This window comes from Equus caballus, chromosome 10 (assembly GCF_041296265.1).
Source record: "Equus caballus isolate H_3958 breed thoroughbred chromosome 10, TB-T2T, whole genome shotgun sequence".
Classification (NCBI taxonomy): domain Eukaryota; kingdom Metazoa; phylum Chordata; class Mammalia; order Perissodactyla; family Equidae; genus Equus; species Equus caballus.
The window spans coordinates 44644339-44660991 of record NC_091693.1 but is presented as its reverse complement, the minus strand read 5'-3'; the positions used below and the strand labels follow the sequence as shown (position 1 = coordinate 44660991).

At 40.7% G+C, this 16653-nt stretch overlaps 2 protein-coding genes across 8 annotated transcripts in view; one reads left to right on the top strand and one right to left on the bottom strand.

Annotated features, from left to right (window-relative positions):
* Positions 1–1287: 1287 nt before the first annotated feature.
* Positions 1288–15645, bottom strand: PRSS35 (serine protease 35). 4 transcript variants are annotated; one of them, XM_070222734.1, is made up of 2 exons: positions 15072–15645; positions 1288–4105 (listed from the first exon to the last, which is right to left on the bottom strand). In XM_070222734.1, the coding sequence occupies exon 2, from the start codon at positions 4084–4086 to the stop codon at positions 2845–2847; it is 1242 nt and encodes a 413-aa protein (XP_070078835.1). In that variant the 5' UTR covers positions 4087–4105; positions 15072–15645; the 3' UTR covers positions 1288–2844.
* ME1 (malic enzyme 1) overlaps positions 14463–16653 on the top strand; it is a 252844-nt gene continuing 250653 nt past the window's right edge. For all 4 annotated transcript variants that reach the window (XM_070225215.1, XM_070225218.1, XM_070225214.1 and 1 more), the window contains exons 1-2: positions 14463–14599; positions 15187–15256. The gene's annotated coding sequence lies outside the window, so the exon portion shown is untranslated. The remainder of the gene's footprint in view (positions 14600–15186; positions 15257–16653) is intronic.

Here is a 16653-nt window from a genome sequence, read left to right as displayed (position 1 = left end):
TATATACAGGTTTTGGTACTATCCATGGTTTCAGGCATCCACTGGGGGTCTTGGAACGTATCCCCCATGGATAAGGGGGATAAGGGGGGACTACTGTAATTGAAATGGTCAACACTGGGAAAAAATGCAAGATAAATACAATATAATTTTTACAGTAGCAAACTGAGCTTATTTAAACTAAAACAATGTTATAGTCCTGAATTTTAATAACTAAGTAATTTTTAAGTGGTGAAAATTTTCTTCTCATCACTAGACAACCACTTGAAGGGAATGCTATGGAGGGAAATTAAAATCTAAATTATGAAGTTAAACTAGATGATCAAAGTTCTCTTCGAATCCTGAGATTCTTTCCATGAAATAAGAATTCCAAAGAATTCTTTTATTGACAAATAAAAAGGGTAATGATTTGTCCGGAACTCTGATCTTGGTCATACATACATTTAAGTCTTTTTGAAAATTAACATTTGGGATTTAACCAAGAAGTATATCAAAAAGGAAAAAATAAGTCTCTTCCATTTGAGCAATCAACCAATCAATCAATAAAATGAAATATGTTCTTCGAGTAAAGGAAAAAAAGCCACAATTTTAAATTTCAGTTGCTTTGTAAATAGTTTTTTGATTTCAATCATTGATAAGTTTCTCTAAGCAGTAAGTCACTGTAGTCCTTTGTACACAGTAGACATCAAATGTGTGTGTGAATATGCTTGTTTAGCTAAGTGAATTCAATTTAATTTTCTATTTCAAGTCTGATAAGCGTAACAGAAAAAGTATGTGAAGTAAAACTTTCTGAGTAATACCGTACATTTTAGTGATCCTAAATAAGTCAAAGAAGATTCATGATTCTCTTGGAAAAGAGAAGGAGAGAATCGAATAAACCTCTGCAAATAAAATGAGCTAAATTTTATATTTTTGAAAAGTATGATTTGAAGAAAATTAAGTATATTCAGAATTTAACATTAAACACCAAACCACTGACACTAAGCACACTAAATTACTCCGAACTTACTCAAATCTCTGGAATTATTTTCTAAGGATCTATGATGAAGATTATGTGTGTGCTTGCAAGTAAGTATGCAAAATTCCCCTTGAAACATTTTTAGTGGCAGTGATCATATAGATATTTCCCCAAAAAGTTTTGATCAAAACTTTTGAGTCAATAGCACCAATGATAGCACACTACTCAGGGAAACATGTTTAGAATTAAACAGAATCATTTTTTTAAATAAATAACACAGTTAATGTAATCCATGCTGAAACCTTGTATTTAAAACAAAAATACACATGTAGTAAGAGTTACAATTTTTTGAAATTTTTATTGAATGATTTTTAACAGATTCACATTATAAAAGAATGTACACATAGTGAATTTCAGCTGTTTTGGACACCATTTACAAAATTGCTTTTTATCATAATGTAATCAAATATTCCTTTGCATACTAGTCAAGGGTATTACTTCCCATTCTTAAAAAATAAGTAAAATAAATTTGAACTCAGGCAGAATCAATGACTTGGGTGTGTCACGAGAGAAGAGAATGTGTGCCCTGGAAACTGCCAGGAAGAACACACCAGAAATTCGGCCTTCAATTCCTGGATTTTATGGTGCACTCTATTGCAGATCACTAAAACCCTTCAAATGTAATGGTCTGGACCTGTTTTGAGCCCTTCAACAAATATCTGTTCATTCAAGAAATACGTGCTGCGGGCCAACTCTGTGTTTTACCCCTGGGCAGCTGCTGAACCCTGTCGGCCACGATGGCCACAGTGAGTGTACCACCTTAGTCCCTAAGGAAAATAATCAGAACCTTCTTTTGAAAATATTATTTGTAAATTATGTTCATTTTTAGGAGAGTACCTATCTAAAATTACTAATCAGAGAATTCATCAAAGTAATATGCCTATGGCTCTATGAAGAAAGCTGAATTCTGTCAAGGGGGAAAAAAGGCCTTCTCTTGAAAAAAATTACAGAATTCCCTATCTAAAACTGTAATGCCTCATACATAGGAGAATGTATAGCCTAAAATGAAGTGGCTTTCAATGCATGATCATTTCTAACTTTGAACTCTCTTCCCTATGCATACATGAAAAGTCCATGTTCAGAATACTAGTTAAATAAAAACTTAAGACCTTAAAATGTCTCAGCTTCCCTATTTTTAAACTGGATTTATTTTATAGAACAAAGCATTTCTCCCATTTTTAAATAATACTTCAGTTGGTATTTTTTAAAGCAGTAAAACACTTGATAGTTTTGTTTATAAAGCTTGCTGTTCCTTGTAATTCTCCTTTTTTTTTTTAAACCTAAAATTTCTCAGACCCAACAGAAATCACAATATAAACACAGAGAGCATGAGCTGAATGGGTCCATCTCGGAGTAGTACAATCTGTGTTGTAAATTACTGCCTCTAACCTGATTCTAATCTGTTACTGTATATGCAGTTTCACATTTAATATGCAGCTGGCATCCTGTTAGATTCTTCTTAGAGTGGGACCCTGAGAATAAGTCAGAAATTACATAATATTTATAACACCAGCTTGAAGTTTTAAAGAGTGTCTAATTTTTAAGAAGGCAGAAAGAAACAAGAATTTTCCCACAAATGAAACTTACCATCTTGTAAAGAAGAATACATACTTGGCACTGAAGTGCCCGTCTAGTTCCAATATCTGTTCCTAAACACTTTTTAAATGTATGAAAATCTCCTACTTTTGAAAAAGTAAATTCATAAAAATGTTGAAATGCTATTGATAGGGTTCAAGTCCAGGCCTAACCTATGAAGTGATCTTGCTACAATCATCAGACCTGGTTTCCTCCGCAATTTAGATGATCCGCGAGCTCGTCGCGGCTTTCTGTTAGCCGTAAGTACACTTGGCATCATCTCCGTGAATCCAGAGGCAAATCTGAGCGAACTTGAGCGGAGTGATGCGCACCGCCACGTTATAGTCCTTCTGAACACCGTGGACGTCCACCCACTGGTGGCCTGAATAGATCGCAATGATTTTGCGCTTCCAATTCTTGTTGTCTGGCTCTTTCAGACGCAGATAGACCCCGGAGCCAGTGGAGCCCGACTCCGCATCGCAGTATTGATATAGGAGATCATTGGATTCATCGGACACGCTACAAAACCTGTAGACTAACTGATCTGCCCGGTCATGATCAAATCCTGAGAAGTGGATCATTCCGCCCGGCAGCTTCTTTATGGTTGGACTGATGCCTAGTTCCATGTACTTCTTTCTGTGAGCACGCTTCAGCTCCAGAAGAGCGTAGTCATAGTCCAAGGCTGCGTCTCCGCTCCCTCCTCTAACCCAGCCTTTGGGAATGTGGGTATTCTTGACCCGCGTCCACTGGAAGGAGGGCTGCCCCTCAGCGACTCTGTGACGCCGGCCAGACCCCTTTCTTCTTCTTCCAGCCTTGGTTCTCTCCTTCAGATTCTCTTCGCTACCCTCTCTTTGGTCACCACCGTTTGCTTCTCTCCTGCTCCTCCTAGCACCCCTGCGTTTCTTGCCGCCACCTTTATTTCTCATCTTCAACAGCCCTACCCTGAGCTTTTTAGTCCCTTTGATGTAGTCCTTTCCATCATGAACGCAGTGGGCGGCGGTCAGAACGTGATTGGGGGAAATGAGAATGCCACTGCAGCCCGTGGAGAGCTTCACGGCCGTATTGAAAGGGAAATTGGTTAAGAATCTTTTGTCCAAGATGCTGAACCTGCTGTCTGTGCCATACACCTGCCTCCTTCTCCTAACTGATGCTCCTCTCGTGGTGATATTTTGAGTTGGCTCAAGGACCAAACCTTGAACTTTCACTGTGGTCAAGGTTCGGGTGCCGTTCTCAAAGACAGTCTCGTATGCGAGAGAATGTTCCAGTTCAGAAAGGCTGGGAGCTGGGAGTTCTTTCCGGCATTCGATGCCACACGCTCTATTTAACACCATCTTAGCATCTGCCTCAAAGGTGGGGCTGGTGAGATGGAAAGTCCTTTCACTGACAAGCCGGGGTATTTTTCTCAAGTGCCACATAAAATCCTGTTCCATTTCAGATCCATCAGTGAGGGTCCGTCCGAGGGTGAAAAATAACAACCAAAGTAGCATATTTTCCATTTTGTTTTTCTGTTTTGTCCTTAAAAAAAGAAAAAAAAGAAACTTTATAATGGTTTTTTTTAAAAAAAAATTTTCCTTTAGGCTTTGGATCCTGATGTACTTTTGCCACAAATAAGACTCTTTATTTTCACCATACTTAGATTTTACTGAGATCAGACACCCTGCTAAATAGGCTCATTCAGATTTCCAAAATTACTAAATTGTTTTTTACCCAATCTTTTCTCCACCAGCCCTAACATACCTCCTCCACACACCTGCTGTCTCCACTCTACCTCCCCAGACAGCCCAGTGCCTGGATGGGAGGTGCTGACTGGGGTACTCTGTTGCCTAAGGCCCACTCCCTCCCTCCTAAGGGTCTCCTACACCCTTATTTCCAGATGACTTAGAAATAAAGATAGCAGCAGATGTCCTGACTTTCCCTGCACTTAGCTACTTAAAATCCAGGATTATAAATTCCCATTTCTGAAGCGTAAATGCCTAGCACAGAGCTCGAAACACGTTCACTGGAATACAGTGAATTTTCCTGAACCATGGTTTGCAGACCAAGCTGATTGATGGTGTACTTGAAATCACTGGATAATGTTCTAAAAGCAGTACAGGTTTAGAAATGAATAAATGAGTTCATCTGCTATTGACCCACTTTGATTTTTACAAGTAGAAACCCTTATCATAAAAAGAAAATATACAGCACAGGCCATTTATGCTAAAGTAAGAAAAATATACGCTGCACTTTTTTTTAAACAATGTTGTCCTTGGAACTACCATCTAAGCAAAGCAACATAGAAAAGTGGGTCATAGTAGGATTTCACTGTATATTAAAATTCGTTGTACGAATTTAGGGAGCACAGGCCATGGTTCTGAATTTGCCACTTGGGGGAACATGATCATGATTCAGTATAGTCCCTTTCATCATGGGTCTCATCATCTAAGAGCAGTGTTCTTGCGTAAGTATTTTGAAAGTTGCCAGGACTTCATAAATTATATAATACCTCTTTTATTATTTACGTCTTCTTGCCTTCTTTACCTGCTTCTCTAGGCTCACTGGTACATAAATCTATTTAGTAAAACTGATGTTTGTCAGTTGTTGCTCTGTGGAGGTGGGAGGAAGTCATAGCACTCTTTGGAGCAGCAATTTTGAAATTTATAAGCTATGCTCCAAGTCGTTTTTAACTAATAGCTAAAATATAGAGGCTTAGCAAATTATTTGCACTTTGCATAAAGCAGAGGCAATTCAAGGTTAGATTATTCTAACAATATTTTCATTCTCAGTGCTTTCTGATAAGCTTTTTTGCAGGGAAAGCAAAGCTAATGAAGAATGTTAGAATGCCCGCAACCCAGGGTACACCCATTGGCTCCTGAGCACTGGAATGAAAAGCAAAAGTTGTCTCTGATGCAGAGTTGAATATGGACATCTCTAAGACAACAGAGTTCACTCTGCCATATACAAGTACAGAATTTTATTAACTAATAACATTCTTTTATTTATTTATGAGTTAGATTAGCCCTGAGCTAACATCTGTGCCCATCTTCCTCTACTTTATATGTGGGATGCCTGCCACAGCATGGCTTGATAAGCGGTGTGTAGGTAGGTCCACGCCCAGGATCCGAACCTGCAAACCAGGGACCACTGAAGCAGAGCGGTGATCTCAACTGCTAAGCCACTGGGCTGGCCCCAAACTAACAACATTCTTTTGATAAAACAAAAATGCATACTATAGTAACTTCTTTATTGTTTGAACATGATATATTCACCAAAACATGACATAATTAATTTGAATCATCATATATTTGAACATATTAATAAAAAATTTATAAACTTCCATTTTTTCATCTGCTCACACTTGAATGCTGAGTAATGGTGATTCTGGTTAATATTAGACTCTATTCTTTGCTAAATAGCTTGTAATTTGTTTTACTTTGGAGATGGGGCATTCTCGTGTAAAGAGTGATAGACACTGTCAAAAAATCAATAAAGAATATACTTCAGGAAAAATCCACATTCATCTCACAATATTTTCTAATTACCATGGCGAATTTGACTTTATATAAAGCAGTAATTATATTGGTGATGACTTTGTTGAGCCACTTAGTATTTTCTTTATCTTCTGCAATTTTCATAATGAGCATTTTATCAATTTTATTTAATTGTATTGCAATGAAAAGACTAACAATTCAGTAACTCTCCTGAGACCTTGAAATCCTCTGTTTAACTGGGTAGCTCCCAAAATGAGAAATTATGACTTTGCCTAAAAAAAAAAAAGCTAAAATCAGAGTTATTTGTTGCCTCTTATCTTATTAACAGAGCAAAATAGATGATTAAAAAAAGATATATGCATATCTTTTATCTACTTGATTCTTAGCAAAATTTCAGTCAAGGCAGTTTTGTGGTGTGGGAAACAAAATTTTTAAAAATTGACTTTTCTTTTAGCCCTTTATGACAACAGCTGTCCATTGCGTACTTGATATATGATTACATCAAAGACTGAAAGCCAGCCAAATATGCATGTTGAGAAATACATAGAATCCCTTTGTACATTTTAACATTTGATCCTAATGATTGTGGAGTAATAAATGTGGGAAAGTCTTTTTGTTTGTTCAGACCCTTCAACTGCTTGGAGGAGCCCCGCTCACATTAGGGAGGGCAATTGCTTTCCTTAGTCTGCCAATTCAACTGTTAAACAGAATACTTAAACCCAGAATAGTGTCATTCCTAGGCAAAAGAGAGCATGTCTAAATCATAGTGCTGTGGTATTGTTACCCTAGTTAGGTTTTATTTTTTTCAGTACTATTTAATTTAGTCTTGCAACTTTTTAGCTAGTTACGGATTAGAAAGGCAGAATGCAAATATACAGTGATAATTGACAAGACGATCTTTTACTACACAAACATCGAACTAGAATATGGGTCTCAAACATAGACATTCCCCTACCCTCTACCAAATAAAATGTACACCCGGTGCCGTAATTCTGTAGGCAGACTTTTAAGAAAGCCCCAGGTAATGGTCAATTTATGTGTCAACGTCACTGGGCCACAGGTGCCCAGATACTTGGTCAAACTTGGTCTGTGAGGGGTTTGGACGAGATTAACATTTGAATTGACAGACTGAGTAAAGCAGATGGCCCTCCCCACTGCGAGCGGGGCTCATCCAATCAGTAGAAGGGTCTGAACAAACAAAAAGGCTGACCCTCCTGTGAGTTCTGGGGAACTTCTCCTCCCTGACTGCTTTGAGCTGGGACATTGGTTTTTTGCTGACTTTGAACACAAAATGAAACATGAACAACTCGAAAGAATGTTATCAGTTTGTTAATAAAATTCTGTACTTGTGTATGGCAAAATAAACTGTCATAGCAGGGGATCCCCAGATTGTTGTCCCCAAGACCAATAGCATCAGCATCACCTGGGAACTTATAACTGCTAATGCTCAGCGACAACCCCAGACCTGCTGTCAGAGCTCTCCGGGAAGGGGTCGAGTTCCTAGCCACCTGTGTTTTAACTAGCCCTCAGACATTTCTCGTGCTCAGTACAGTCTGAGAACCACGGCCAAGGCCCTGGTGTAGCAGCTTGAGCCACAACCCAGACGGCGACCTTTCCAGGGATGATTGCTTAACAGGGTTTCAAATGACATCTGCTTTGTCTTTGTGAACAAAGTGAATTTATTCTGAACTTTGCTCTTTTACTGTGTTAGCAACAGCTAATATCAAATGGCTCAGCCATTTAATAAAGAACCAATATAACTTACTTTTATATAAGTGATATAATAATATGTCTGAAAAGATTCAAATTCTGTAGGCTTCTATGTAATGCCTCCAACAGCTGATGCTACAGACGATGCAGTGGCATCAGTTCGCAGGCCCTGTCTGGTGCCCTTGGAGGGAGCTCTGTTGGCAGTGCACCACAGGAATAAAAGCCATGCCCACATCTATCCTTGGGCATGGAAAGGGCAGAGCCTTGTAATGTGGCCTCAAATCACAGTAATAAGAGGACATGAATTTAGTTAGCCTGTCTAATTTGGCCTGTAATTTAAAATTGCACAAATGTTTAAGGACACTTTCTTTTGGAAAAACCAAATTTGCCCTGTGGTGAAATGTCAATGTCATGTAAATGATAGCTCTTACTGATAGAGCAATCCATGTTCAGTGGATATGTCTACAGATGCCCGTCACCCAAAAAGCACTAACACGTTGATCTAAAGAGACACAGTCCCAATTGGTGAGGCAGCGATAATATTTTAAAAGCTTTAATGCCCTGTGCCTTCCCTCATCCTCCTCCTTTTTCCTGTCTTCCACTATAATTGTGACCTTCACTGTCACTTTCCAGATGGCTTGGAGTTGGGGCTTCAAATTCCAATTTTGGTTAATGAAAGTGAAGTGGCGGTCATCACTCTCCACCATGAGTCATCGTACACATAGTCGATTATGGGTTGGATCATGGAGACAAATGGAGTGAAAGGGAACTAGGGAGGAAGCAAGAATATCGGGATATGGAGATGAACTTTACTGATGGAGCAGATATTATTCCACATTTGTCCCTGGTCTACCTTAACAGAAATGATCACACGTAACTACAAGAGGTGACTTACGATTACTCTTTTTTTATTTGTTTGCTTATGCTTTCTTAGAAATCTCATTGCTCATCATGTTTGGAATATTTGAGTGTCTACACCAGACAGTGGTCACGAGTGCAGACCAAGGAGTGAGAAGACTTGGACTAAGGTCTCATCTTGACCACCCTTTGGGCATACGAATTTGGGCAGTTTATTGAGTTCACTTAAGGTTCAGTTTCCTCATCTACAAAGTGGGAATAATAGTAATCTCTACCCCAGAACATAATTGTGGGGATTAAATGAGATGATACCTGCAAAGACTCACCACTGAGCCCAAAGCATAGTAAGCAGTCAATAATAGGTTCCTTTATAATTATTACTCTACCTTAATGGGTGAATTAATATCACTTTAAAACAGTATTGTTATATGAGCCAAAGTTATAGCACTTCTAGTTTTCTGAAAAGTCAATTTCACAGCAAATATTTTTATTTCAGGATGGTTTCCCACACACTCCCAAACTCCCTTTTTCTTGGTTGTGTTTTGTTTGTTTTGTTCAAGGACAGCTTCACTTTAGAGACTTACCAAATGAATACTTTCCTAATTACTCATTTCTATGAATATCTGTGGCTCTGTAATATATTTTTCTTGTTGCTATTAAACTTAAGTGTGATTAAACATTACCCAGCCACAGAACACTCAAATTGCATTTCCTGTGTCTTATTTATAGCCTGGATCTACATTAGGAATTCTGGAACTGAAGCAGACCCTCAGCCTAAAAAGAAACAGAGTCTACGTCAAAATAATTAAGGGAGCGATTTACAGTGAAAGAAAAACCTGACTTTTTGAGTGAGTCTGTCTAGAGTGTACAGAATTTTACTATGGCATGATATAATTATATTCTAAGGCTCAGTTTCTCTTTTGTTTTTTGGTTTCTCACCCTGAGAAGTTTATAATTTGGCTTAGGTAGGGCAGGTAGACTAATGAAAGATTTGATGATTGCCCACTATATTAAGTATTTCGAACGGATTGTTTTTCTTGTCTATGAAAATGAGGATGCTAACTTACCATCAAGGATCTGCACTGAATTGCTTTCCCTCACCTGGCAATAGAGTCACACTTAGGCCTTTCCTTTCACCTGGTCCCTTGTAATGTACAGTGAGGCAGTGTCCAAATTCACGTGGATAGTATGCTGCCACGGAACATAATTTTGCATTAACCTTTCAAACATTTTCAGGGGTGCTGGTGTGGGTCAGGGACTGCTCAGTCAGATCAATGACCTTGTGTGGCCAATACCAACTTCTACCTTAATGTATACGTTAGGACACACCAATGATCGCATAGCCACTTTCTACAACTTGCTGTCCTTTATTTAGCCATCCACCACCACCACCTGCCCCTCCAACATCGCTGCCTATGTTTACACACATACATGAAAACATGCACCAGCCATTCTCCTCCACTTCCATCCTCCACCTGCTCAGTGAAGATTGACACACAACACGTAGACATTGTGTCCTGGCCCAGATATTCCAATAACTGTAGAGAGGAGTGCTGGCTTAGGCAGAAGGCCACAGCAGGAGTGGGGGAGCATTACCAGTAAGAGTAAACAGCTGTAAAGCGAGCATTAAATGGATTAGGTTTGGAAGAACACTGTAGAAACTTTAATAGTCACTTTCACAAATCGGGAGCAGGTGCAGAGGAGAGTAGACACTTTATACAGTTCAATTCCTGGCCCACTTTAGGCCCCCAGCGAATGTTAATCATGGACTAGGGGATTGAATGGAGGTGGTGTTTAAGTTAAAAGGTGTATGGGATCACAATGACGAGCAAATAACAGTGTTAGTGACGTAATGAAGGTGGAGAGCAGTAACTGGGGTGTTTCAGTGATTATGGAGGCAGTGGGCTTTGAAGCCAAAACTTAAGGACCCCTGCAACTTCTTAGCTGTGACTTGGTGAAGGTTACTTAATCTCTCCAAACATTATTTTCCATATTTGTTAAATAGTGATAATATTTTAGAGTATTTTTGTGAGAAGCTTATACGATATATATAAGCACAATGACCAGAGCACTCAAAAAGTGGCAGCAATTATTACTGTTAAGACCAAAAAATAGAAGTCAAAACATAGGGAGATATATATAAGGCGTTTCCTACTCCTCTAATGGCTGTGTACCTCATTGTCTATGCCAAATAATGGCTCCCAAAGAGAGCCACATCCTAAACCCCAGAAGCTGTGAATATGGTCCTCACATGGTAAAAGAGATTTTGCAAATGTGATTAAGGATTTTAAGATGGGATTAGCTGGTATTATCCAGGTAAGGCCGATGTAATCACAGGGACTCAAAGAAGAAGAAGACAGGCAGGTCTAGAGTGAGGAGGAGCTGGGAGGAAGCAGGCGGAGGTCAGAGTGATGCAGGGCTACAAGCCACTGGCTGCGGGCTGGCCTCCAGAACTTCAAAAAGTCAAGGAAGCAGATTTTCTCCTGGGCCTTCCGTAAGGAATGCAACCCTGCCGACTCACTTCAGACTTCTAGCCTCCAGAACTGAAGTCGTTAAGTTTTCGCTAATTTGCTATAGCAGCAAGTGGAAACAAATACACTTATAAAGGTAAGAATCTAGTTTTTAAAACTGTCTGCCCTGGATACTTAGAAAGAAAGAAGTAGTAAGGAGTGATATGAAGTGGAAAAGCATGTTTGGTTCAGAGACTTAAACATAAATGGAAATTTTCATTTTAAGGAAAATCAGACAGGCATGCAATTTTAGAAATAAAAACAGGAGATCATGACGAAACTTTGTGGTGGCATAGAGCAGGATTGCTAGAGAGGAACAAGGACTGGCAGAGGGTAAAGGTATTTGGTTATTCAGCACATGCATCCTGAGTGCTCCCTAGGCTGGGCATCCGTTCAAAGCGACTTCCCTTGTTTAGGAATCTCTGTGAGGGCCCTCCTTAGCTATTAAGTAGGACTAGAAAGTTTCTAAATGTCTTTCAGCTCTAAAATCCTAGATTAAATCACTAATGAGAAAACCCAAGTAACTAACTCATCAATGATCCTCAAGAAGCTCCAATTCCTAGTCCTCTGGGTAGGAATTTGCCTGCTATCCATATTGCTACCAGTAGATGGCAAAGCCAGCCCGGTGATGGCAAACCTAAGAGCCAGCGTTTAAACGGTTTACATTCACTGAGCCACGAAATAGAATTTATTATAAAAGCATGCAAGATTCAGCAGGGGGAGAAGTCTAACTGGTTGATAGTATACCAAACTGTTGTCACATATGGAATTTATCAGATTTCGAAAACCCACCTACAGGCCACGGAGCCCATCCTGATGAACTGAGGGCTGATAATGCTGTCTACAGCCAGACAGGTTTCTGGCAGGTGACTTTCCAACAGCCATTGTGGTGCCAGCACACTCCCCCTCTGACCTACAGCACTGTTAAATGGTCTCTCATATGCTCTGCAATTCATTTCAACACTAAGGAAAATCTTCAACCTGCCAAATAGTTCACATATGTTTATGAAATATTTTATAATCCATTACTAAAAGATAAGATCTCCGCTGGTTCTAGGCTGAAAGTAAATGGCGAGAAAGTTCATTGACAATGTGCCAATTGCTATTCAAAATATCATACCATAGCGCTATTTTCAAGTTTAGTTTCAGGAATGTAGACAAAGTAATGTCTGCTTAAAAAGTTTGGCAATACTTGAGGGAAAGGAAGATGGTAAAGTTACACAGTTGATTACTTTACAGTAACCCACAAGTTCTGTTTCTCATCACAATAAAAAATAAAACCCCCTTTGTTTTTTCGCCCTTTTCCAGGACATGTAAATTTCAATTTATGCAATGGATATGGTGTGTGTAAATCAAATTTGGGGTGAATAAATTTCACCCAAGGGGCACTAGCAGAGCCCCCAGGGAACCTCTGCTGGCGTTCTCATGCCTGGACACAGAAAGTGCACAGCCCATGGCTCTTGACTTATTTTTATATCTTGCAAGTTGGCCTTTGAAAGCAATGAAGATCTGTAAATATGTTAGGTTCGCTGCTTTTCAGACTTTAAAGCATCTTATGATCACAATATTTTTAGCTAATCATACCTCAGCTTAACCTATTCGAAACTTAAAAAGAATTTAGTTAAGCAAAGTTATAAAATAATAACTGTGAACCACTAATTTCACTTTGCTGTTTCCTAACTTCTCAGTCTCAGATTTCTTATCTGCAGAGTTAAGACAGAGCTGGGTGAGGTAACTTCAGCCTCCAAATTCTAAGTCTGGTCCTAACTCTTAAAATGCAATCTGCTTGCCTTGGATATTTGAGCATTGGGTAGAGAAAGATAAATAATTTACTCATTTAGAGAAATTAACTCATATTAGCAATTGTTTATTTTAGCATATAATGAGGACATACTATGTACCAAGCACATAGGCTAAACAATCTCACATTTAAAAACACGAAAAAGATTCTTAAGAGCGTATAGGTTTCTGAGCTGTCTGGAAGGAAAGTGAGGAGAGTCCAATGTCTTCTCACACTAAAGGAGCTCCTGGAACATTTCCCAATAGCATTCATATGGTGCTTGGCCACTACTTTCAAGCCTAGATGTCTTATTTGGTTGGAATTTTAACATTCTCTGTTCTAAATTATAAAGCAGGTCTAAGCATAATTCTCCAAGCAGCAAAATATGACTTTTATAACCCTCTATGGAGACAAATGCACTTGGGATAAAATGAGAATTAATTTCAGAGGTAAGAAGGGTTCACAAAAGTGGAAAAAACACCCAGCTAGAACTTGCAGCTTCTTTTCAAACTGATGACAGGGTTAAAAGGTCAGAGGAATCAGGCAGGAATGTTTCTACAATTTCTCAAAAACTTTTTATGATAGAAAATTTCCAAACTACGCAAAAGTAGAGGGAAAAGTAGAGAAAAAAGTATTGGCCCCGTGTGTCTATCACCCAGCTTCAACAATTATCAATATTTTGCCAATCTTGTTTCATCTATCTCCTCCCTCCTTTTGTTCTGTTTTGGGGTTTTGCCAGAGTATTTTAAAGCAAGTCCAAGACTTTTCAATTTCATTTCACCTTCTCATTTCAAAAACGTTTTCCACTGCTCCTTTTGCTGACCTGCGCAGCAAAACCGACGAGAGAGAGGGAGAGAAAGAGACGGAGATTCTAGCTTTCATAGTAACCCTGCCAAAGAGGCTTTCAACCAGAGCAGGCTTTCCAGGAATGCATTTTACACCTTTTGCAATGGCATCTGTTAATAATCATAAAAATAAAGAGGGTCCCCTCTGGTGCTGCTCAAGTAGAAAGAATTCCGTTTATATTCCAATGCAAACACTGTTACTGTTAATGTTACACCACGCAGGCGCCAGCACACACAACTGCCTGTCGGAAGAGCAGTTTCTTTGAGAACTTGAAGTGCTAAGTTTGATCCCTGTGTTTAGTAAAGCCCTTCAAAGAAGCTCTCCTCGGGCGGGTCCTGCCTTTCTCAGGGAAACTTCCAAGTTCTAGAGTCTCGCCCTGTGCTGGGGGGCTCCATCCTTCCTTACCTGGAAAGCTTATTCGGTCCCTGAGGGCGCTGCTCACCTGGAATCCCAATGTCCCCAGGCAGTCACCCAGGCTGGCGAGGGAGCGGGGTGGGGGCGCTGCTGCACGAGCCTCGCGGACAGCCCGAGCCTGGGGCCGCCCGCCGCCGCCCGGAGCTCGCGGCGGAGACTGCGGAGGAGATGCGAGCTGAGCCGGGCGCCGCGGCGGGGAGATGGGAGGGGAAAGGGGGCGATGACGCCGGGCGGACGCGGGGGAGGCGGGGGGGAGGAGGTGGGCGAGTGGAGAGGACGGGGAGGGAAGGAACCGGGATGCGCGCCGAAGGGGGGGTTTCTTTGGAATTGCGGAGCAGACCGGGCACCGTCTCACCCCAGCATCTCTGCCTCCAGAGGGAATTAACTAAGCGTTAGGAAAAATTCAGGAGTGGATTCACAGGTGACGTCTGTCTCTGTGAGACGATGCATCCCTGAGATCATCTCAAGAAGATACGCTAACATGGGGGAGGGGAGACGGCGGGGCGCGCAAGATCTTTGAGCCTCATTCCCCCGGGGGCACTGTTTAGACCTCAGCCATCTAGAAGAACCAGACCCCATCCCAAGCCAGTCGCTATCGGCGTCCTCGCTTCCCGGGAAGTACTACCCAAGGGCAAATAGGACTCGTCTCAGCGCGAAGCGCGAGGGCCGCCTCTAGCTCAAGGTCCCCGCAGGCGCCCACACTCGACCGAGGGACCCGCGACCACGGGCTGGGCGGCTGGGTCACCCTGTGAGCATCCTGCGCCGCCTCCAGGGGGAGCGCGTCCGTTTCCGTCTGTCCAGAGAAGGCTAGTCTTGGCTTTCTCTGCTTTTGGCGAGTATCTGTTAAGATCCTTGCCCTCCCCAGTCCCACCAGCTTAATTTTAACCCCATACCTTCTCACTCTCTTTTATTCTCCTCCTTAGGAGAGGTGCTCCTTCGAGGTGGGGGCCCTAGGCAGATGGGAGCCGCATTGATTCAATATCTAACTGTGTTTCTCCTGGGTTGCAGGTCTGGAGCAAGATGCGCTGATACGACGAATACAAAAACTCTGTCCTGGCCCTCAAGGCGGGGAGATCGAGTAAGTGCACAAGTATTTATAACACAAGGTCTTAGCATGTCCCACAACACGTGGCTCATTAGTGGGTTTATTGCGGTTCTCAAGTTTCTATATATTGGTTTTTATCTAGGATAATTTGTTCTGAAGCTCTCTGTCTCGCTGATTAGATCATAATCTTCATATGCGTTTTTTGAGTCACCACTCTCTGCCATAGGGCCTGGGGTATAATGAGTGCTATGTGTTGAACTAAAAAAGTTTGCCAGTGAAATGGAGTGTGAGGAAGTCATAGAGAAGGCCCAGAACTCAGAATAAGTCCCATCTGACTCTAAATTGCTGTGCCCTGGGCCTCAGCTTCTTCACCTGTAAATCAAGAAGGTTGGACTGGAGGAGTTCGGCAATCTGTAATTCTCAAACATTTTTGAGATTCGAACACTGCATAAATGCAGAAGGATTTGTGAGGACCCAGGTCTGTTTCCTTTACCTCAGTCAGCACTCCTCGCCGACATCACATAAAGCCGACTTCCAGTGCTCTAACATTTTCAGGATCCCCTTCCTGATCCTTTTACTCCAAGCCCTCTTTTTCCCCCAGCTTCATTAACATATAACACTGTATAAGTTTAAGGTGTGCAATGTGATGATTTGATACATGTATATATTGCAGAATGTTTACCACAATAAGGTTAGTTAACACATCCTCTACCTCACATACTTACAATTTTGTTATTGTCGTTATGGTGAGAATGTTAAAGCTCGACTCTCATAGCAATTTTCGAGATTACAATACAGTATTATTAACTATAGTCACCATGCTGTACATTACATCCCTGAGCCTTATTCACCACAGAGCTGACAGTTTGTATCCTTTGACCAACATCTCACGATTTTCCCCACCCCTCAGCCTTTGGCAACCACCATTCTACTCTGTTTCTATGAGTTTGATGTTTTTAGATTCCACATATAAGTGGAATCATACAGTATTTGTCTTTGTCTGTCTGATTTATTTCACTTAGCATAATGCTCTCAAGATCCATTCATGTTGTCTCAAATGGCAGGATTTCCTTCCTCTTTCATGGCTGAATGATATTCCTATCTATATCACATTTTTTTTAATCTACTCATCCCTCAATGGACATTTAGGTTGTTTCTATGTCTTGGCTACTGTAAATAATGCTGCAGGGAACATAGGAGTGCAGATATCGCTTTAAAATAGTGATCTCATCTTCTTCAGATGTATACCCAGAAGTGCAATTGCTGGATCATTTGATAGTTCTATTTTTAGTTTTTAGAGGGACTTTGATACTGTTTTCCATAGTGACTACACCAATTTACATTCCTACCAGCAGTATACCAGGGTTCCCTTTTCTCCACATCCTCACCAGCATTGATTGTCTCGTATCTTTCTTGATAATAGCCGTTCT

Bases quoted from the DNA above. Each gene is read 5' to 3' on its own strand.
- PRSS35 (XM_070222734.1), bottom strand. From the start codon at position 4,086: ATGGAAAATATGCTACTTTGGTTGTTATTTTTCACCCTCGGACGGACC.